The 22,363-nt window shown below is 45.7% G+C and overlaps 1 protein-coding gene across 6 annotated transcripts in view; it reads left to right on the forward strand.

The window, feature by feature from the left end:
• Window positions 1-14,650, forward strand: part of POMGNT2 (protein O-linked mannose N-acetylglucosaminyltransferase 2 (beta 1,4-)) — a 35,374-nt gene extending 20,724 nt beyond the window's left edge. For 2 of the 6 annotated variants that reach the window (XM_063325267.1, XM_063325266.1), the window contains 2 exons: window positions 5,658-5,845; window positions 12,335-14,650. In XM_063325267.1, the coding sequence (XP_063181337.1) occupies window positions 12,427-14,163 (1,737 nt within the window). In that variant the 5' untranslated portion in view covers window positions 5,658-5,845; window positions 12,335-12,426 and the 3' untranslated portion in view covers window positions 14,164-14,650. Of the gene's footprint in view, window positions 1-3,820; window positions 4,157-5,657; window positions 5,846-12,334 lie in introns of those variants that run through there. The other 4 variants (XM_063325270.1, XM_063325268.1, XM_063325269.1 and 1 more) reach the window with 3 other exon arrangements.
• The last annotated feature ends 7,713 nt before the right edge of the window (window positions 14,651-22,363 follow it).

Consider the following 22,363-nt stretch of genomic DNA (forward strand, 5'->3'; position numbering starts at 1 on the left):
AAATACCTTTTTCCCTGACAAAGCATATTCTGGCTTAGGAATTTTCAATATTTGGATGAAGTCCTGGTCCTTTTGACATCAGTTTTAATGTTAGGTTCTGCAGAATCAAAATGCCATCCTCTGTGGGTGGTATTGCAATCTTGGTGTCCAGAAACCCAACACTTCCTTTGTCTCCTTGTGTGTTTATCAATACAAGGACTCTTCTTTTGTCAGTTCAGGCATGAAATTTTTTTGTGCTCTAAAATTGAGATGCACCTTTGGTTGAAAAGCACTGCAGGAAGAACAATTTCTTATAGAGCGTGCTTCTGGGACTATAAATAATAAATGCTGTTACTCGGAGTGACGCAGGCACCCCTGCAACATGTACGTGTGAGGCAAAGATTCAGTAAATAATGATTTACCTGCTCTTTGTCAGTCCTAAACCAAGAGGGATCTATTCAGGCTTCTTTGCTGGCTTGCTGAGTATTGTTTGTGCTGTACTGTTTTTTAGGAGTTCCAAAAATGTTAACCATTTTTCTTTTGTGGCATTGTTTTTGGAGGCTGCAACTTTATGAGGGGTATTAAATATTTATCAAACTCTTAAGGTCTGAGCCAAGAAAACCTATTCAAACCTCACAGACTTGCAGTGTGCTACTGGTGCTGACTATTTGAGAAGAGCTTGGGGCTGCCACACATAGTGCCTTATGGTGCAGCGGTGGTAATAGACAGTTATTATTTCAGAGCTGTTGGATTTATTTAATTATGGGGTTTTTTCTCCCCTTTAATGATGTATTTTTTTAAGTTTGTGGTGTGGCAGATTGACAATAGTACACTCTTCAAGACTAGGATTAAACTATCCAACTCCATGTGATGTGATAAATTGTACCTTTGAAATCTATGCATATACGCCATTCCAGGTGTAGTGAAGAAGCTTATTCATAAATAGAAGACCAGACTGTAAATGTTGTACTTTCTTCTCCATTAAAATCAAAGCTTGACTAAGATAAGGATCCCAGCACAGTACCTTTGGGTTATCAGAGGTCCCACCATTTAAGTCCCTAAGTGGAGGTGAAGATCTGTGGAGTTGGTGGAAAGGCTCCCGTTAGCATCAGTGGAAGCTAGGTCATGCAGTGGAGCTTTCTGGAGTGCGGAAAACACAAAGTCAAGATGTGTTTTCTCAACCGAAGTCAACTACAAATCTAACTCTACTCCTCAACTTTCAAAATTCCGAGGAAAAACATCTATCTTTTTCCACCTGAGACAGCACCTTTGCATTCAGAGGGACCAGAGGGCAATGACATGAGCTAAAAAGAGAAAGGTGACTGTGGATATCCTTAGTCACAACAGGATAGGCTGGGGACACTGGGTGGGCCTGCCAAAAAGGGGATTTCTTCTATTTCCTCTTTTTTTATTATTTATTTATTTCCCCCAAGCAGCTGTGATTGACCAGTGTCTCTTTGGGATCCTCTCAGGACAGGAGAGGCATAGGCTTATGCTGTTGTTCAAAACTTACCTTTTGTTTGTGGAATAGGTGGCACAGACCTGGAGGGAGAGTACTGAAGTGGATGGCACCTTGTCCTGTCAATCCTAGTGGTTTTTAGTGTTTCCAGGTGGGAAAGAAGGCAAAGGTGTAAAAGCGGCACTCCAGAGCAGGAGATGAGAAAATGTCTCTCTTACTTCTGTGATGCCCTAATTTAATAGATACAACAGTTGTGTTTATTCATCATGCTGGCAGGCTCATTTTTGAAGGTATAGCTTTGTCAAGAACCTGTTGTTGATTTTGCAGAACGTTATTTGGGTTTATTCTTTGTTTCTTTCAGCTTATTTTTCTTCTGTATTTGGCTTTTAACTCGTACTCAGAAATGCAAGGTTATAAATACCATGGTATTGCTGCATTTCTAAGCATGTGTGATGCTGAATGAGACCTGCATTTCTCAGCTCTGATGGTGGCTATATTCAGGCTAGCGGTCTTGGGTCCTGCATGGGACAAGTCATAATTTTCTTGGGGCTGCTTTATGCCTCCCAGTTCTGCTAGATCTCTGCCTCAGGACTACCCTGTTTTCATTTTCTGTCAGAGAAAGCACTGCCTCTGCTACAGCAGGCAGGAGAAGCTGGATGAGGGACATGCTTATTTTGAGGCAGCGGATCAGTGTCCTGGGAGGGAGGAGGAGATACCCAAGTACAACCCTAGATTGCAGGTTGTCCCCATGCAGTGGCCTTCCCCAGGGGGAAGTCCTGGCTTCAGTAAATTCAGGGTACTTGGTGGTGAATGAGCGACCTGTCACCTGTAATAACTTGAAACACTGGTGGATCCTCACCCCTAAAGTTGCAGGGTATTGCAGTACTTGATATTGGGCTCTATTGCTACTGTGATTGAAAGTGTATAACCCCTAACTGCCCTGCAAATGCTTCAGCCTGCCACTTACCTCAGATTAATTTGGCAGGGCTGCTTTGCCTTCTTGCATGAAAACAGAAGGTTTCTCGGGGCTGGGGTCCTACGAACAGAGGTGGTCCCAGACGTGTCCCAAACATGTCTATGTCCCATGGACAGAGGTGGTCGCAGACTTTGTCAAAAGTAACTAGCCCAGGTAGCATGACTCTATAGTGCAGTGAAATACCACAGATGCTGTAAATCCATTTATCCCCTCCCTCAGATCACTTCCAGCATGATTTGGGGAGGGTAAGAAGCTGGAGACACCAGCTTGTCTGTGATGCATGTTTAGAGTGAGAGTTTAGGTAACATGCTAACCCATGTAGCTGCCAGACTCTCCTAGTTAAGAATTTTGAGTACCCTATATCTTACCTAATTGCATTTTTTTTAATACAGAACCATTTAAACTTCTTCATTTTGATAGTGAGGATAATTCCTGACATAATGTAAGCCTAGGGATGCTCTCCTGGTTTTCTTTATGTAAAACGGTTGCTCTTTGTCTGAGAGTATCTATATAGATGTGTACACGTGGGTGTTAAAGAACTTTTCTCCTTTTCATCATTCTTAATTCACCTGTTAGATCTCACTTAAAGGGAAAAAGCCTCCCAGATAATCAACAAAAAGTATCCTGCAAATATATGGACAACACATTTGCAGAAAGCCTCGTATGTTTCCTTGTGATCTTTCTGCGAGTGTGTCCCTATAGGGCTGGGATCTCACTCCTAATAACTGTGTTCAGTGGTGTGACTTCTGCCACGAGCCGTTTGGGGAGTGCCATGGGCAGAACTGGGCTGCTTTTCTGATCCTGCATGTAGATCCAGTTGTGGCATTAGGACTTGAAGTGTTCCTAGTTGGTACTGCCTGGTTTGCCATCTTCAAGAAGCTGCTCAGTCCCCACAGGTTCAAGCTCTCCTGAGAAGATTGGTGTAAGACACTTTTGCCTCCATGACCTTCAGCTTGGATGCAGTAAGAGACTCTTATAAGCACTGTCTCATTTTTGTGCCTTTGTATTTAGGAATTACTGTTTCCACCATAAAAAGAGAATTTGATTTCAAAAATACGGTTGCCTGGATCTCTGAAGGAAGGCACTCACAACCTTGTTCAATACTAAGCCATTTGCTGACCATCGCAGCTGGGAAACCACTTCCCTGATGCCAAGAGAATTGCTAGAAAGCACGCCGAATGGCTTTCACATCCTCTAGCAAGGGGCATTTTTTTTTCTTTCTCTTCTATTGTTTTGTTCTTTTGTGTGAAGTGTTTGGAGTAGTAGTGGCGTTAATAATATCTAGAAGCAGGATTTCTAAAATGCATCCCCCCCCCCCCAACCAGTTTTCTGTCTGTCTCCCAAGACATGCTCAGCTTTGTGAAATGGCATGATAGTGTTTGTTTCAGTGTGGCCGCCCTTTGGGGATTTGCAGGAATACTGCAGCAAATCATCCTGCATGCAAGGCTGACCTCTGGGAGGCTAACAAATTGAGGTGAGCCAGCTGGAGCGATAGGACACTGCCGACAGACAGAGCATGCTCAGACCTGGGGGAGAAAGGTAGTTCGGTCTGCAGATGGTGCACGGGTTACTGTGCTCAGAGCTGTTAGATAGGATTTTTTCTTTTCTTTATGGTGGTGGGGAAAGAAGAGGACTGGAGAGTGTTTTCCCCTGCAAAACGTAGCTTTAAGGTGTCTTCTTTTTTTCTTTCTCCTGTGAAAGAGAGGCACCGGATAGCTTTTCCGTTTATTTAGCGACACCAGGTATGCATGCATGTGCTGAAACACTAATCTACCAGTGATAGTAGTTCCAAGATTAAAAAGGTTGCAGATGCTCTGAATTACTGTTTCTTTTCTGGGTGTTATTGTAACTGTGCTCTGCTTGCTGTGCTGATCACATATAGCTCTGAATTCGGTTTTTGTTGGCATTCCTGGCTGCAGTGTACTTCAGGGGTGGGAGGGTAGCATGTTTTTTGATGCTGTCTCCTTGCCCCCCCCCCCCCCCCCCAACTTCACACTGAATCTCTCCTCTGTGGCTGTGCATGTGTGGGAAGGAGGTCAGTAGTTCATTTGTAATCCCAGGTTTTTGTAGTCCGTCTTTGTTTGGCTGGTGGTTTGCTTTATCATTTTTAAACAAAAGTCTCATGGGGAAAACATCTTTGATCTGGACTAAATTCTGTGGGTTTTCAGAAATGTATTTCTTACTGGACAGGTGCTGCTTTGGAATGACTTTTTTTTTTTTTTCCTTTTTTTACCCTCCCCTAAAAACATGCTAATGTAGAGCTTGTGGTAACCAAGGAGGGATTTTCGCTGTTCTTATTGGCTGCACTGTGCTCCGAACAATTTTGGCTCCTGCTTAGAATTTGCAGCACACAGGAGCGGTCTCGGGCACCATGCTGATGGGAAGTAAGGAGAGCTCAGGCTGTAAATGCTGCTAAGCACCAGTCCCAGTATGCAAATAACACGGGTACTCTTCCTGTCAGAGAATAAAGAAAGAAAGGATAGATAACATACAGAGAATAACAAATGGCAGCTAAAGCCCAAAGGCATAGTTGGAGTGGCTGAAGCTCATCTTGTTCAGTACTTTGGGATTTTGCATCGTATTCTTTTAAATTCACTTTTGCAGCGTTAGTAAATTTTCCCTTCAGCCCCCCTCACTGTCTTTGCTTTAGGTAGACCACTGAAGTAAGATAAACCTGCTGCTCTCTGGCACGTTTTTGTTTCTGACAAAGATATCTCGCTTACAGACTAAAAGCAAGAGACCAGGCAAAACGGAGTGTTTTTTTACTCATATGACAGTGCTGTTAATGCCAATATAACCTGATAGGTTTCGATGGGATACTCGGGTGAACAAAGATCAGCTGGAATGAGCTCTGTCTGTTAAGCTTGCCCCTCTGTCTAGCCACGGTTGTTTGGAGTGCTGTCAGTTTTCATCTTCAGGCTTGGGACTGTCAGAAGGTGAAGGCTTGAGGGCTGAGACACGTACTTTTTTTTTTTTTTCCCTTTTCTAGCTCAGTTTTCTTTCATCTCCCACCTCAAGATTGTTTATCAGAAATGCATCTTTCTTAGGTGAATTTTCTGGAGATCAGGGTTAGTTTATGGCAAGAATTTCATACAACATGTCATTCTGGATGGAGAAGAGATTTGGAAATGTGGACCTTAAAAGCCCAAGAATTTAGTTTCATACTTACAGCTCGGTTTCATGGTTTGCTTATATGCATTGACTGCTTAGTATTGGTATTTTTTTTTTACCTCTTTTTTGTAGATCAAGACAGCAGTATCAACAAATATTAAATCAATGGCTGCTAGTCAACCTGAAAGTCAGGCTGGATCTCTTCCTATCCCAGCTCTCTCAGCCTCTGAAATTAAATGGAAGAAAACTTAGATTTTCCATCCCTAAGCACAAGTGGAAGGTGTCCGGTAGCTACCAATATTCTCCTGTTCATATTGAAGGTATGTTTGCGGTAGGGACCATTGCACAGAGCCTCAGTCTCCTTGGTTGCGCGCTTCTATAGAAAGACTTACTGTTTTGCTTTCTGTTCCTGTCTTATGCTAAACCACAAAAAACTGAAGATATTTTGAGTACAACTGTCTATAGATACCTAAACAATCTAAAAAAAAAAACAGTTGTTTTTTCTAAAAAAAAAAAAAAATTATGTTTTGATTTTATTTTTTCTGAATAAAGTTCTATATTTAAAATTCCACTTGAAGCTGCAGAGTTAAGGTATTCTTATTTTTCATATCCCCTTTTTATATCAGGCTTCATTAATGATATTTGTATTTTAAACTGCTGGGTTTGCTCCCTTTGAGAATCTGCTCTTTTCCTGTTTAAAAAGTCAGCACTTCTACACTTGGCTGGTTTTTACAGAGAAAATGTTCCAGTATATCAATCATTCAGTGTACCATCCTTTCTTTAATGTGATATGTACTGGGAAAGATATAAGTATCTCATTAAACAAATACAGTGAATAACTGGGGATTGACTTGCTTGTAGTTCTGGGGGAATCTGTGACAGAGATGAGAATAAAAGCCAGTTCTTGGCTGCTGAATCCTAACTCCCCCTCCTTCCAATTGGGAAAGTTGCCTTCTAGCAACTTCTGCTTTGAGCATGAATGAAGTAGATATTTAAAACAGCATGTATTACATATACTGCATCTTTAGCTAAGCCTCTTGCATCAGGCATGGGAGAAAGAACAGAAGACATTTTGCAGGGGGAGTGTGAAATGCCATGTTTGCACGCTTTACTTTTCCTGTGCCGGTCCTGGAAAGCCAGCCTAGCAAGAGATGGATATGAGGGTAGGGAGTGCTAATGGGGAAAATGTCCTTGAGGAAGGAATATCAGCTCCCAGCCCTCCCACTGTGTTGCTGTAACACGAAGGGTCAGGGTCCCCTGCCCAAGCAGCTCTGCCCCAGCTCTTTCCCTGTCCTGTTGCAAGAGCAGCCCCAGTCTACTTCCAATTGTGCCGCATTTCTGGGAACTGCGGAGATGGTTCTGCTTGGACACTGCTGCCATGACTGATAGGCTCTGTGAGGAGCTGGTCAGTTGGGCCAAACCCAGTAAAGGCAATTTGCTCTGTACACAGAGTGGTGATGCTTTCTGGAAACGTGTCCCCTTCATGCTTTTTTCCATTTTGTGAGGGGTTTTTTAGCCTGCTGTAGCTCTGGAAAACTGAGCATTGGCTTGGAAAGTGCTTGGGCAGTTGGTAACAAAAGCTTGTCAAAGTCTAAGGAGACAAAACCAGCATTTCTCATTTTGTTAATACCTGCAGGAGTAGGTGGTCCCCTTTAGATGTGCTGTTCACCCTGGTGACCGTTATTCTCCCTAATCAAACTCACGTTTTGTTCCTCTGAGATTCTTAGTAGTGCATGTTTGTGTCTTTTTGTTTGTTTGGGTTTTTGTTGTGTGGACTTCGTAGCTTTTCTCCCAATTTCTTACCTAGATTGTAATTTTTTTAAGTGGATAAGGGATTTAAAACATTGTCCATCAAATTAATAGCTTTAAAGTAGTGATTCATCCTACCCTAGCTTCACAATTGAAAAAAGAATAGCAGAATTCATCTCTTAAAGGACTGTCTGGATTCATTTATGCCAACTGCCTGTTAGTAGAAATTCATCTCTCTCATCCCACCCACTCTGATCTCCTCGACATGTTAACAAGAGATGAAGAACAGCTTCTCCACCTATGCTTCCTGTTACTTTCCCACTTCCTGAGGATGTTTAAAATATCGGATGATCAGCAGCTAACAGGGGGAAGGTGCTACTGTGTCCAAACTTCCATGAGAGTACTATGGCCCTGCAAAGATTCTCAAGGTCTCTACCAGAATTGCTTGCTGAACACACCAGATGGCATGCTTCTGAAGTCTTTACCTGCTCGCTAGTAATCAGTGATAGTTAGAGCAGCGGTATCCGGGCTGAGAGGATGAATCTGTGACCCTTTTGCTAAGTTAGTGAGGGTGGAGGAAGAGAATGGGGTAAGGTCTCTTTTGGAAAAAGAGGAAAAATAAGCTGACCAAAAATAGAGCCCCTCCCACAGGCTCTTAGCCTCTGGAGCAGCATCTGTTGTGGCTGAGCTGCAAACCTCAGGGCATGAACTTCTTTCCCTTGCAAAGTCTTGAGCTTCCCCTATGCAAGTGTGTTGTTTGAGCTCCCCATCTTTGACCGTGCGGCGCTCTTAAGTCAGCTGCCCCACTGCCTTTTCAGCATCCGTTCCAGGGAAATCTGCCACTTCTGTCTCCCTCTCTCACTCCTGCTCCTCCCCTGCAGCCTGCTCCTGTTGGGATTCCTCAAGGGCACAACCCGTCCCCTCCCATGGGGCATCGTTGTCTTCTGCCAACTTGGCAACGAGAAGCCTGTGCTGCTTTTACGTGCACATCTCTTCTGGCTAGGCTCTTGTGTATCAGCTGTCGCGTCTTCTCTTGCTGAAGGATGGTGCTTTAGCATTTCAAAGCATAGAGTAAAAAAATGTCAGTCCATGCGATTTCCTTGGTAACTGGGGCATGTTTCTCACATGAAGCAAAGTCATGGTTATCCCAGTGTCACTGGGAAGTGGAGAGGGTGGATGAGTGTGGTAGGAATTGGGCGGGGGGTGGTTAGTCTTTGGGCAATTAGGGCTGTGAACAGCCTAGATGCTGACCTATATGTAGAAAGAAACAGCACAGAGGACTGCTCTAAAAGAAAGTAGCAGTGTATCTGGCCTCCCACTTCTGCAAGTGCTTTTTAGTTCTTAAGATGTTCTCTGATGACACCGTGGGAGGGGAGTGGCAGCTCTAAGACCCATTTTGTGAGGGAGATTTAGTAACGAAAATTTACTTTATTGCAAAGCATCTCTCTTCAGGTGGAAGACTAAATGCTTTCACCTATTTCAGAGTTACCTGCTGCCTTCTGGAATAGCTTCCCATGCCAGGACTACTGCTGCTGACAGCACTTAACGACTGACCTCAGCTTGGGGGACTGAGGAACCAGGAGCCCTGGAGAGTGATTGCTTGCCTTTAGCCCCTTAGTGCAACCTTTCCTGGGTCTGTAAAACCAAACAACAGGACGGTTTGTTACTATTTATGTTCTGTCACTCCTTGAAGGACCAAAGATTTTAGTTCTTTGAGGTCTGTGTTCACTGAAAATGTCAAATTAAAAAAAAAGGTGAATGATAAAATGTGGGAAAACAGGCAAGGAATCAAGACTGTTCCCTGTGTACCTGTGAAATTCTCCTTTCAGTTCTGCCTGCAACACCCTTTCCTGTCCACATCCCCTGCTTTCTATCAAAAGCAGCTTTCAGCCAAGCAGCATGAACCAGGATTTATGAACTGGCATGAAGGAATGAAGATGGATTCCTTTAGCATTGCTAGCTTTTAACATTCATTCCTGACACCTGGTTGGCTAAAGCACATGCACTCACTTCAGCTAAGTGCAGGGAAATGAAAGAACTGGAGTGGGGGAAGAGATGGAGGAGGGCCTTGCAGGTGATTTTTATTAAAAAGCTGAGTTGTTCATTTGTAGCCATTTATTGGCTATTGCTGTAGCAGAGTCTGAAATAAAAACTGCTAACCTCCCAACACTGGCCACATCTATCAGCATCTCTGAAGTGCCTCTTATGCCCTTCCCTTGGGGCTAGAGTGGAGAAAACAAATCAGTCAGGGGTGAAACATTAGAACAGGCTGTTTCCAAGGAGGCCTGTTCAGCTCAAGGGGTTTGTAATGGTCGGCAGATCTCTCCACCACTGAAATGCCCATGAAATGCAGATTGTATCAGTGGTGTTTTTATGGACTGCTGGCTTCTGATGCCTTTGAAACACCCACACATACACACTCTCCCCACCATACTGGAATAATAAAGGGGCCATGTGGTTTTCCCCCTCTGCCGAGTTCTTGCAACTTGTGTTGACTCCATTGAACTTGTAGGTGATTTGTTCTTCTGACCTGCAGTAGTTAGCTTCCACAAGGCCTTCCACTGGCCTTTATTTGAAGTGTGTGCTTGTGGCAGAGGACTTGATTTTTAAAGGTCTCCTTCACATACTGGCCAGTGGGCTTTGCATGTGGCTGCTTGGGCTTGGTCTTCTCCTTAGTGCTGCTGCTGAAGTCATTTAAAGCAGTGCTCACAAGATGAGAGGTCTGTAGTGGAGAGGTTATGTGAAGAGTTGGATGATATCGTTAGACATCTTTCAAAGATAGTGAAGAAGTAAAATGAAGCTTTGAAAATCTTAGATCTGTCCCCATCAAAAATTTCTTTTCCTGAAAACTGGTTTGGTTACATTAGCAAAGCCTAACCACGTGATGTACCACTGTCCCCAGAAGGTTTCTATTCAAGGTTGTCCGTGGAACAGCCACCGTTGCAAAGCCATCAGGAGCAGCAGTCCCTCCCTGTTATAGAGGAGGAAAGACTGAGAGGTGATGTGACAGCCATTGTTCATCTGTGCAGGATATCTGTGCCACATGCGACAAGACCAGGTTTAAATTGCTGTGGTGTAAACAAAGGCTGAGTGTTAGGAAAGAGCTTATTGTAGTCCTTCATGCCTTAATTGCTAGAGACTGGCTGAAGAGATGAATAAAATAAGCATTTTGGGGGAGTGGTTTAGGGAGAGCTGATCCTGCCCTGGTAATTAGATGACCGCTCTGGGGCCCTTCCCATTCCCTTTTCCATGGTTGACATCAAAACAACACCTTTTTAATTTGCTGCTTGCTTTTAGAGAGTTGCTAAATGAGGCAGTTTTTCAAACCACTTGCCAAAGGAGCTGAACTTCATTTCTGTTCCATTTGAGTAGCTAGAGCTGCTCTGAAATTGAAATGAATTTGTTGCTCAGATCCCCAGAGACCATCTCTTGAATCTGTGCGGCTTACAGCTAGCACTCATTTCTTTAGCATTATACAGTCTCCCACGTACCTTCAGTTTTTTTCTAAGACAGGGATCCCGCAGGCTGTTGGGATCCTTTCTGGCTTCATTGAATTCCATGAATGATTCTCCGTTCATTTCCAAGCTGCAAGAACTAGATTGCAGGATCAAACTTTTAGGCTGCAATCTCTCTTTTTGAAAGAACTCCCTTGACAGTAGAGGTGGTGTTTGCATTGGTCCTAAATATGCCTCGCTGTCTTCCTCCACTCCGGCATATAAGAACAAGCATCTCCGGGTTAAAATGCCTAAGGAACTATTGCTTGGGATGTCAGAACACGTGCTTGAGATGTTGCTTTTTTCCCTCCCTCCAAACTTGCATCAAAGGGAGTTTAAATTGCTACTTTTAAAAACTGCAGTTAGAAACAGTCTAATCAGGTATATACCAATCAGAAATTTCCCTTCCTATAGTTCCCCATGAGTCATGGCTGCAATTATTTACAGCCTGACTAGCAGTGAACCTTGATGCATAATGAAAATTGGAGCCCATAAATACTGTAGTTGAATCAATATCTCAATTGAAGTTCACAGTTGAAAATATAATCAATACTTTGATATAAGCCAGTAGTGTTTCTACATAGAAAGAAAACATTGGCAGGATCTTTCCCATAACGGAAAAAGAAACAGGGAAGCCTTGGAGCAGCACAGAAGAGATTCTCAGGTTGGAACAGGGAAACACCAACACTGGAAACACTTCAAATGTATTACCTTCCCATTTGTGTAAGGGTTGGCCGTGCTGGTACAAGTCAGACTCTCGCTAAATGAAGGTTTGATTGTTTTAATGAAAATTCAGTTCCTTGCATAAGGAGCGGAGCTCTCCTTTCTCCCATGCCAATATTTCTTTTGGAAAATGATGGCAGCTCCTAGCCTTTGATCCCGGATTGCAGGCAAAGAAACAACTGAGTGACTTGGGAGTCTCCCACAGGGCAGTCTGTAGACCTGAAAGTCCTTCCCCCACCCCCTAATAAAATTAAATTGAATGTCACGTTCACCAGTTCGCGTTTAATATTGGAATGTAGTGTAGCAAAATCTATATTTGGCAATACTCCTTGTACCATTGTTATCTGCACAGTAAAGGCGAGAGGCAAAGTTGGGTCCTCACAGCCATGCGAAAAGCCTATGGCAGATCAAGAGAAGGAGCTGGGTCTCTCAAGCCCTCTGTGAGCGGCCCAGTGATTGTAGCGCTGTCTTCCTTCTCGCTGTTGGACTGGTCTGCAAAAAGCAGAGTGAGCCAAAGTCCCAGGGAACCTGCCATTTTTTTCTGACAAAGCTTCATGGAACTCATCCTCAAACTCTTTTACTTTGCTTCTCCAAAAGGGTAGAAATGAAAATGAGAGAGGAAGCCTTCCTGTAGAGCAGCTCCCAGTTTTGTTTGCTTTATTTGGTTTTTTTACAGTTTTGGGTAGTGCTTTGGCACTCTTTTTCTTCTTTTCCCTCATGCTCTGGGAGGGGGAAAAATTGCTGAAAAAAGCCTAAACTCTCTTGATTAGTCTATAAAATATGATTTATGGTGGAGCTGTAAACCTGATGTTTAAATGGTTCCTCTTGGTTTATTTTCCACAGGTCTTTGCCCTCACCATGTCAAGGAGTGTTAATGATGTGTTCCCTCTCCATTGCGTTCCCCACCTGTCATCTTGCTAGGATCTAACTACAGAATGAACATAGCAGCCGTGTTTAATGCCCTGCTCGTGTCTGTCCTTGCTGCTGTGCTGTGGAAATACATCAAACTGCGAGAGCATGTCTTCATGGTTGAAGAGGAGTTGGTCCTCACCCGTCAGTCTCAGGAACTCTCTCAGGTTCAGATTGACTACCATGCAGCTCTCCAGGCACTGGTGGAGGACGGTACCAGGATGGTGTGCACCGGCAGGATGCACACTGATCGTGTCTGCCGCTTTGAGTCCCTCTGCTACTCTACTGAGGCTGAGGAGTTTGTCTACTTTCACAGCAACTCCTCGGTCATGCTGCCCAACCTGGGCTCCCGGAGGTTCCAGCCGGCTCTGCTTGACCTCTCCTCAGTGGAAGATCACAACACCCAGTACTTCAACTTTGTGGAGCTGCCAGCTGCTGCACTGAAATTTATGCCAAAGCCGGTCTTCGTGCCTGATGTGGCGCTGATCGCTAACAGGTTCAACCCAGACAACCTGATGCACGTCTTTCATGACGACCTCCTCCCTATTTATTATACCATGCAGCAGTTCTCTGATTTAGATCTGGAGGCACGGCTCTTCTTCATGGAAGGGTGGAGTGAAGGTGTTCATTTTGACCTCTACAAGTTACTGAGTAACAAGCAGCCACTCCTCAGGGAGCAACTTAAAACCCTGGGCAGGCTCCTCTGCTTTACCAAATCGTATGTGGGACTGTCCAAAATCACCACCTGGTACCAGTACGGATTTGTCCAACCACAAGGGCCAAAGGCTAACATCTTGGTTTCTGGTAATGAGATCAGGCAGTTCACCAAATTCATGATGCAGAAGCTGAACGTCAGCTTGGAGGAAAGCTCCAGTGAGGAGTACATCGTAGTGTTCAGTCGAACAATCAACAGACTTATCCTAAATGAGGCAGAACTAATCCTGGCTCTCGCTCAGGAGTTTCAGATGAAAACCATTACTGTCTCTCTGGAGGAGCATTCATTTTCTGACATCGTCCGGTTGATCAGCAATGCGTCCATGCTGGTCAGCATGCATGGGGCCCAATTAGTCATGTCTCTCTTCCTGCCAAGAGGTGCCACAGTGGTGGAGCTCTTTCCTTATGCTATCAACCCTGAACACTATACTCCTTACAAAACCCTGGCAACCCTTCCTGGCATGGACCTGCAGTACATTGCCTGGCAGAACACCGACCAGGAAGACACCGTCACCTACCCAGACAGACCTTGGGATCAGGGCGGGATTGCTCATCTGGACAAAGCTGAGCAAGAGCGCATCATTAAGAGCACAGAGGTGCCGCGGCACCTCTGCTGCCGCAACCCCGAGTGGCTGTTCCGTGCCTACCAGGACACGAAGGTGAACATCCCTTCTCTCATCCAGGTCATCAGGCAGACTGTGAAGTCTAAGCCTGGATCCAGGAGGCAGAAGTGGTCCGGTAGCCTCTACCCTGGCAAAGTGAGGGATGCCAAGTGTCAAGCCTCTGTCCAGGGGACCAGCGAAGCTAAACTTGCCGTGTCCTGGCAGATCCCCTGGAACCTGAAGTATCTCAAGGTCAGAGAAGTGAAATATGAAGTGTGGATACAAGAGCAAGGGGAAAACACTTACATGCCTTATATATTGTCCCATCAGAATCACACCTTCTCAGAAAACATTAAGCCCTTCACAATATATCTGGTGTGGATACGCTGCATCTTCAACAAAAATCTCCTGGGACCGTTTGCAGATGTTCTCTTGTGTAGTACATAACCTGTTGCGCTACCTGTACAGCTCTGCCCCGCTCTCCACTCCATCTGTGGTTTAAAACTTCTTGTCTTGTAGTTTGTAGAGGGCTGAAGAGGACTAGACTGTACCAGTGCCTAAGTGTCTATTTTATTGCACTCCACGTGTGTTCTTTAAATGGTATTTATTTCCAGTGAGTATTTAAAAAAAAAAAAAAAAGAAACTTCTGTGGTCTTCAGAGTAACTTCCAGAGGCTAAATTACATGCTGAATACATGTAATTGAAAACAGAATGGAAGTGAATTATGTGTACCTTGGTCGTGATTTAAATTTGTTTCTATTGTGTGGTGAGTATTTGAGTATTTAAGCACAGCGTTAAACCGCAGTTAATTCCACGGCTAGGTGGGCGATTCTCATCAGCTTTTTCACTGTAAGTTATTTTTTTCAATAATTCTGACTGTAACTTTGAGTTCAAGATTTGGTACAAGAGCCTTCATTAAACTGCTGTAAACCTCCTCAGTATTTTTTTGCTTTTTATTATCTGTCAAAATTCTTATTGTGATAGATTTATCTATTGCCGTGATAAAATGTGTATATGGGTAGCTTTTTATTTTTCATGTTTTGGCTGAAGAGAATGAGACTACCGTGTCAGCTTCGTGTTAAAATCAGATTTTACTGCACCCGATAGTGAAAGGCTGGAATAGCAGATGGGAGACAGGTGGGATGGAGTAGAGAAAATAATTTACTGTGGTTTAAGATGTTTTCATTTTGTGAGTTACGTATAGGTCTGTGGGAAAGGAAGGGGATGGTTTGGAAGAGATCGTGGGGGAGAGATTGTGTTTACGGCAATCTGCTCAAGAAAATCCTTTTTTGTGGTGTTTGATCCGAATAATCTGTCGATAATAGCTGCTAACAGGTACGTGCTTCGCTAAGTAATAGGCAGGTGGTCGCAAAGGGAAGCTTTCTGGGCACAGGTTTTCCTGAATGTTGGTGGGAGGAGCAGAGTCAGGCAGGGGACGGGTAGGTGGGTGCCATGGCCTGGGGCTGGGCAGATCATGTGGCAGGGGTCAGGCTGATGACACTCGCACCTCTGTTGCTGCAGTGAAGGGACTAGTTTATTCTAGACTTAGGCTCATTTTCCCTGAGATCAGAATCTGGCTTCATCGCAGGGGTAACAAGCTGACTACTTAATCCTCATCCTGCACAGGTCTCCTTTAGGTGGAGACCCTAAATGACGCTGTTTCTGAAAAACAGCTCTGTGTGAAAAGTACAGCTCTTGGGGAAGGGAGGAAAAAAGAGTCAGGAGTGTGAGATGTTTCCCTGGTAGATGTTAGCATCCTCCATAGTTTATAACCAGCCTTAAAGCAACAGGAAAAGTGCTTTCTCCTCCTCTCCCTCCTTGGTCCCCACCGTCCTCCCGAGGTCTGGATGGATGTTTGAACTGTAGGATAAATGGCGTGTTTTATGAGTGATGGGCTGATAGATGAGCATCTCAAGGCAGGATTATAATACGAGTCCTAGAGAGAGGGGGAGAAAAACATTGCTGTACAAATCTGACAAGAAACAGGAGGGATGAAAAATGAGTGAACCACCACAGTACAACATTGGACCTTCGGGCAAGTGCTAATTCTTTATTTTCATTTTCATTATATCTGTCTTTGTTTTCAAACATGTTTATGATGTAAAGGGGGGGAAAAAGAACAGAACAACAATATCAAAGTCTGCCGGCCTTTCTTAGTGCCTTTTGCAGCAATCCTTTGCCCGTAATTTGTAGACCATCCCATTTAACTTAAAATTAGTTTTGTATGATTGTAGATTTTCTAACATTTGCAGATTGGTTACAGCACCTTAACTATTTTCTTCTCATATCCTAATGATTCTGATCAACAAAATTGGCTACAGGGCAATGAGGTGTCATATTCATGGGTTTCCATGCTCTTAATGTATGAGATGTTCTCTTGCATTCATGAGACTCCCTTTTTTCCAGAAGATAATCAAATGCGCTTTCCAAAAATGTGCATTCAGGTTCTGTCTTCCTCATCAGTGCTAGAAGTACTTTACGAGGTGGAAACAACATTAAAGGATTTTTCCTCTTCAAATTCCGAGAGAGCTGAACGCTGGAATTGTGATGGTGATGTGGCCATTTGCCTACAACGCCTGCCCGGTATGAGAAGGTCTGTTCTCACTGCTACACCCAAATTCCTCCTCTCCGGAGCACACAGCACTGAGACTATGTGGCCCAGCCTGTGGCTGTGCCAAATTGGGCACAGTAACGTTATGCTGAGTTCCTACCTCAAGAACTGTGCTGGAGCGCTAACATATTCCCAGAGTTAATTTTCTTTCCTTTTAATAACTTTGCCATCAGAGTTCTGCAGGCCCATTCCAATTTCCGCCCCCCCCCCCTCATCCTCCCCTGTCCCACTGGGGGGATGTTTCCCTTGCTTCACACGAATGTCCTCTCACGCAGCCTCCAGCCTTCACGTTTCAAGGAAGCCCGGCAGGACTTTTCTCTGTCGATGTCAACTGATCAGGAGGAAAGTTTGCTTGGCATTGCTTAAAATTTAATCCTCTAACGAATGCAGGCTCACTGTGCGCTGGGGCTGGGGCTGGGGCTGCGTCTCTCACTGGAGCTGGGTTACTGTCTTTCCAAACCAGCTCGTTCCTCTGGCTCCACTGACCTGGAAGAAGAGAAATAGCTGGGATTAAACTCCAAACCCTCTGGGGGCAGTGGAGGATGCTAACAGGGAGCTGGTCTCCAACTCGCTGCTGCCAGGCTTGGCCGTGCTCACGGAGATGGATCATCTAGGAGGATTTCCTCTGGATGCAGTTTCATATCTCATTTTAATTAGCCAAAGAGCAAGGAGCAGCCAGCTGTGGTGGGAGGGCTCCTTAACTGGTGCGTGCGAGGATGAAGGACCGAATGGAGCATTTAGCAGCTTGTCACGCGTGAGGTGTTGGAGCAGGAGGTGTGGGTTGTATGATAATACAGTTCCCTAGGGGATGGGACTTCTCAAGTGTGATAGTGACTTTAGTAGAGCCAGAGCAATTCACGCTACTGTTATTTTCCATTGCTTACAGCGCAAACTCACCCTTAAAAACCATATCCAAGAACATTCCTGAAGAGGCTCAACTCCGATATGGCTTGGGTGTGTTTCTCAAGAAGGACATGCTGCCACCAGGGCTGTGGAGAGTTGAGACTTACAGATGGCACTTGTCTTAAATAGACCATCCCTTGCTCAACATGGTGGAAGACCAGTTGGCCTGGAAGAGCAGGGAGCAGGGTAGAGTAGCACAAGTTGAGGGCTCAAAATGGACTGAGCCAGGCTGTTTCTAGAGAAACCAGGGCTGACGAGTGGTGGAGGGACTTGTTCCACGCAGCCTGGCAGGTGGCATTCCGCATCATCACCTGTGGGAGCTCACATCGGAAAGTTTCTAGAGCACTTGTTTGCCAGCTTCTCAGGAACCTAGCACACTGGGAAATAATAATGAAATCCTGTTTTTTTTTCTTTTGTTTTATATGTATCTTATAATAGTCCTTTTGAGATAGCCCACGTCCTGCCAAGAGATTATCGAGCATCCACTGCGTGGCTTTGAAACCCTTATTCCAGGCAGGAATTGTCCTCTGCATGATGGAGAGTGGCTTAGAGGTGGGTGTCCTGAGCTTGCTCCCTCAGCTGGGTGCAGCATGAAGACATCACTGAGCTACTGGCCAGGCAAGAAGCAGTGAGGGTGCTGGTCCCCTGTGAGCCGTGTTCTCGTGTGGCTGCAATTCAGCTCCTCCTGATCTCCCTCTGCGCAGCCAGTGGGGCGCCTTGGTGGGACACTGGAGCAGGGGACAGAGGTGGTGGCCACCAGCTGATCCTCCTCTCACCAGCCGGAGATGCTCCAGTGCTTACACGGTGTGCTTAGCTCTGGACAAGCACGCAGAATCCTAAACCTCATCCAGAAAAAACCATGCCTTCCATAAATTATTACTGGCTAGCTTTTTTTGCTTTGCAAAATTATTGCACTTTTTTTTTACTGGCCCTATGGATTTCTCCAGCTTTTGACTTCTTCCTTCTGACAGGCGGCCTGTGGGTGGTAGGGGCAGGCTGTGACACTCTAGCTGCAGTCCAGCCTGGTCACCTGGCGCGGGTTTTACGCCCCCAGAAAGTGACTGGAAATATCTAATCAAAATACTTGGGTTTGCAGAGTTCAAACTGAGATTTCTTTCTGTCTCCTCTCTCTCCCCTCCCCTGATTCTTTTGGGCATATCCTTTTCTTGAAGAAGTAATAATTCTTAATGGCAATAATTTGTGACTTTCAAGAGTTACTGTGGAGGGAAGGAAAATAAAAAGGAAAAACAAGCCCTTTAAAAGAAAGCTTAGGAAATACAGACCATTTCTTAGAAGATTTCTGTGAGAAATAATGCAGATTGCCTTTTTGGGCTTCATCACCTCAGTCTTTAACAACTATGTTACTCAAGGTAAGCCTATGACAGGAATATTTTTCAAAGCTGTCTACGAATTTTTTTTATATTTTTTTTTTTCTTCCATTTCAGGCCACCTTTTTGCCCCTGTCTCTAAGGCTCTGCGCACCGACCGCTCCAGGATGTGTGCATGGCCCTTCCTGAGACACCGGCGCCTCACGGGACCCAAATTAAATTAAGACACTTAGGAAAGGATTTATTTTAGGACCCCGCACGCTGTTGGCGTAGATGGCTTGGCAGCAGAGACGCATTCACTGCAGGGGGGCTGGCAAGGGCCGCGACCTGAGCCTTTAACCTCTTTAGGACAGAAGCTGGTCCATCTGCACAGCAAGGAGGTGGTGGTTCTCCAGGGTCCCTGGGTGAAAGGGAGCCTGTAAGCAAAACATCATTGAATTTACATTAAACAAAAGGGTGACTTCAGCATCTCTATTGCTGGATCTCATCTGCTGAGCTATATAAATAGCAGGCTTATTTCTACAATATTTTTGCTTCTGGTGTCTGTGCGGTGTAAGGCAGGGGTAGGTTTGGTGGATAGAAGAGCACTTAATTTTTTCCCTGCTGGACTCGGGGTAGGCGCACTCTTGGAATGGCTTTCAATGTGATGACTGACGGTCCATCTGTGCCGTGGGTGGTATGAGAAGCATCACCATCTGCATGTGTGTGAGGCACATCACCGTCCTTATGTAAGAGGTGTCACCTCCCCCGGCATGTCCCCCCACCCAGGGGGGGCTTCAGCCAAACCCTCCACTGGCGCGGGGCTGGCTGCCACACAGCAAGCCGGTGCGAATTTACACCGACTGAGGGCCTGGCCCGCCTTGTCACCCTCTCAAAATTGTCCCTTCTGAACACGCTGATTACTAAATTAATTGTTGGCACGTTCAAACAGATAAGCCGAATAGCCTCCTGCTTGCTCGAAATAACTTGGCAGCAATCATCTCCTTTAAATGCTGCTTAGTCCCGCCATTTGAAAATGTGTTGCCTTTAAAATTTAATTGAGTTTCCCTTTGTTCGGTGTTTATTCAAACAGCTCGCTCGAATTGCCTGATTTACCTTCTGGGTTAGCCGTGTCCCCGTATGCATAATGTAGCATCTACAGACCTACCTACCCAGCTCAGCCTCGCACTCCTCTCTCCTAGAAACTCCCGGTTCTTTTGTTCTTCCTTACTTTGATGTTCTTCTGGTTATAGCGGTCGCCCCCTCCATCTCGGCCAGCGTTGGGGTAAGGTGGACAGAGGTGGGACAGCCTGTAGTCACACCATCGCCGGCAGCAATGTCTTTTTCTCACTGGGTGTGGATTTACCACGGTGTTTTCCTGTGGACATCTCTATCAGTGTGACATTTCTGTGATGAGTCAGTTCCTCCTGCATCTTCGATCCGCCTGGCAAAAACCTGCCAGGTCCCTGTTCCCATCCACGGATGGGTACTGAGACGGCAGCTGCTGCACGGACCCTGATAGATCTCTTGTTTTGGGGGGATATCACCAATATTGAAAAAACAGAGCTGAATACTGGCCTTTTGCTACCATTCAGCCCCAGGGGGGCAAGTCTGCTTGTATTCGGGGACTGTTTATGGCAGGAGTGTCCCCATGGGATCCTTGGATGGTGGCAGTCCCTTGGAGCAGATGCAAGTCACAGGCTAGGGTAAGCACAAAGCTGTGCCCGGTGGCTCCTTCAGCCCAGCCGCAGGGGACCTGCCTGGGGGCAGAGAGGAGAGGGGGCTGGTGGCTGCCCACCCCGCAGAACCCTACGTCTCCGTCTCACTGAGTTGTAACCAGGTTTAGGCTGGCTGGAGTCATCTCTCCCTGTGTTTTGCTTTTCTTGACATAGCTACCACCGTACGGGCATGGCGTGGAGCTGTGGCAGGTTGGCTTGGGCAGCTTCTTCACCTCCTTCAACCCCACCTTTTGGTGGGCGATGCCCATTTCTCCTCGTTGGACAAAGCTTTAATGCTTGATTTATTTACCCAGCTACGCGTCTAGAGTTAGGAAGCAGAGGCTCAGGCCACTGTTCAAGCTGACTAGCAGGGCAGGGGGACTGGTGGCCACCTGGTCAATGCTTTCATGAAAAGTGCCTGGGGTTTTATGGGATTCTCACTGCAAGAAGCATGGAGGAGAGGGAGGTAGCATGTGGGGCACTGCCATCTGGAATGAGTTACTGGCAAGTCTCCTGTTTTTCAGGGTGAGAGGCCAATGGAGGACTGTGGGTCCAAGCCAGTAGGTTTTAGCTTTGGATCCCAAAATTTGCTGTTTGTACAAGCCCTCTTCCCATCCTGCTCCTCCATTTCAAGGCTTTATACCACCTTCTCCCTTACTTTGTTCTTTTTACTCCCCCTTCTGTAGACTCCATCTTCTGTTTTGCCATTGGAAGATGGAAAATTTGAGATGGACTTTGGGCAGGAGGAAGCAGGGGCCAAAGTTCCATGGGAAAACACCGAGATGCCTTCAGCCATGGCCAGGGAGCCCCTGACAGCATCTCTTATGCAGCCTGATGGAAGAAGTGCAGGCCTCCATATTTCATAAACGTCTTTTTATTTCATCTGTTTTCTTCTGACAGAGGAAGGTGCTTTCCTCCACGCATGAATACCTTTCCGTTTCAGAGCCAGAGAGTCGTGAAAAATCTCTTTCCTTCCTTCGTCTTCCTCCAAGTTCCTCCCCCAGGATTATGATGGTGCTTCAGAGGAGCAATTTGAAGCGTAGTTTGCTTGAGGGGGAGAACGGGATTCAGTTTGGGAACGTTGCCTGGGAGAGAGGGTTTGCAGGTGCTTTGGATGCTTGTTCTTTTCCCACCTCCTGTCGCTAAATTTTGGCCAGGGGGTGACTCTGCAAGACATCCTCTGGTTTGTGGTGCTGCCTGGATGATGCTGTCTCCTTGGAGAAGGGGGACAAGGAGACGTCACTGCTGCAGCAACAAGGGGCCAGACACTGCAGTGGCACATCCCAGCTGCTTCTGAGAGGAACGCTTTGTTTCTTTGGCAATTTTTCTTCCCACCGTGAAAAAGCTCTATTAAGGAGACAAACACTTTTTAATTGAAAAATCTAAATTCCAGTGCTCGGTTCCCATTCAAAACTAGTTTCGAAACAATTTTCAACGATTCCTTAGGGGTTAGAGGGTGGTTTCTGACTAAATAGTGGTTTATGTAGACCGTTTTCCTTTTCCCAGGCTAGAGGAAGGACTAAGAACCCGCTGGGGCTGACGTGAGAGTCCCTGCCAGCATTGCAGACTTTTTGGTGGAAATCTCAGGGCAGCCTTTCCCCCCCCCAAAAAAAAAGTGCTGCAAAGCTTGGGTGCGCGCATGTGGGCAGAAAGAAAACTACCGAAGAGCAGTTGGCTTCATTCTCTATAGTGTGCGTTCCCATTCCAGGTGCTGGCACCTTCCAGAGCAAAGACCTAATTTAAGCGTGTTCCTGTCCAAAAAGACAGGATTTCTCAGGGCCCGGGCTAGGCAGGTCTCTAGCCAGCGGGTTATGGTTACTAGAGCAGTGGTGTAGGTGGGGGTAGCAAGTGTATAATACCAGGATATTGATGGACGCAGCTGCCTGCGGGGTTTTTCCCAGAGCAAGCGCCTCTGGTCTTACCCTGCTCCTGCTGAGCTTATCCTTGTCTCATAAAAAGCGAGAGCAGAGCGTTATCGGTGGCTGGTTTGATGCGTCCTCACCAGTAGCTCAGCTATTTCTAATTCCTTAAACTGGTTAAGCGCCGCACGTGAACAAGCCACCCAAGGATTTTGGCTCTCGGCTCTCTTGCATAGCAGTAACATTTCA

The sequence above is a fragment of the Chroicocephalus ridibundus genome, chromosome 2 (assembly GCF_963924245.1).
Source record: "Chroicocephalus ridibundus chromosome 2, bChrRid1.1, whole genome shotgun sequence".
NCBI lineage: Eukaryota > Metazoa > Chordata > Aves > Charadriiformes > Laridae > Chroicocephalus > Chroicocephalus ridibundus.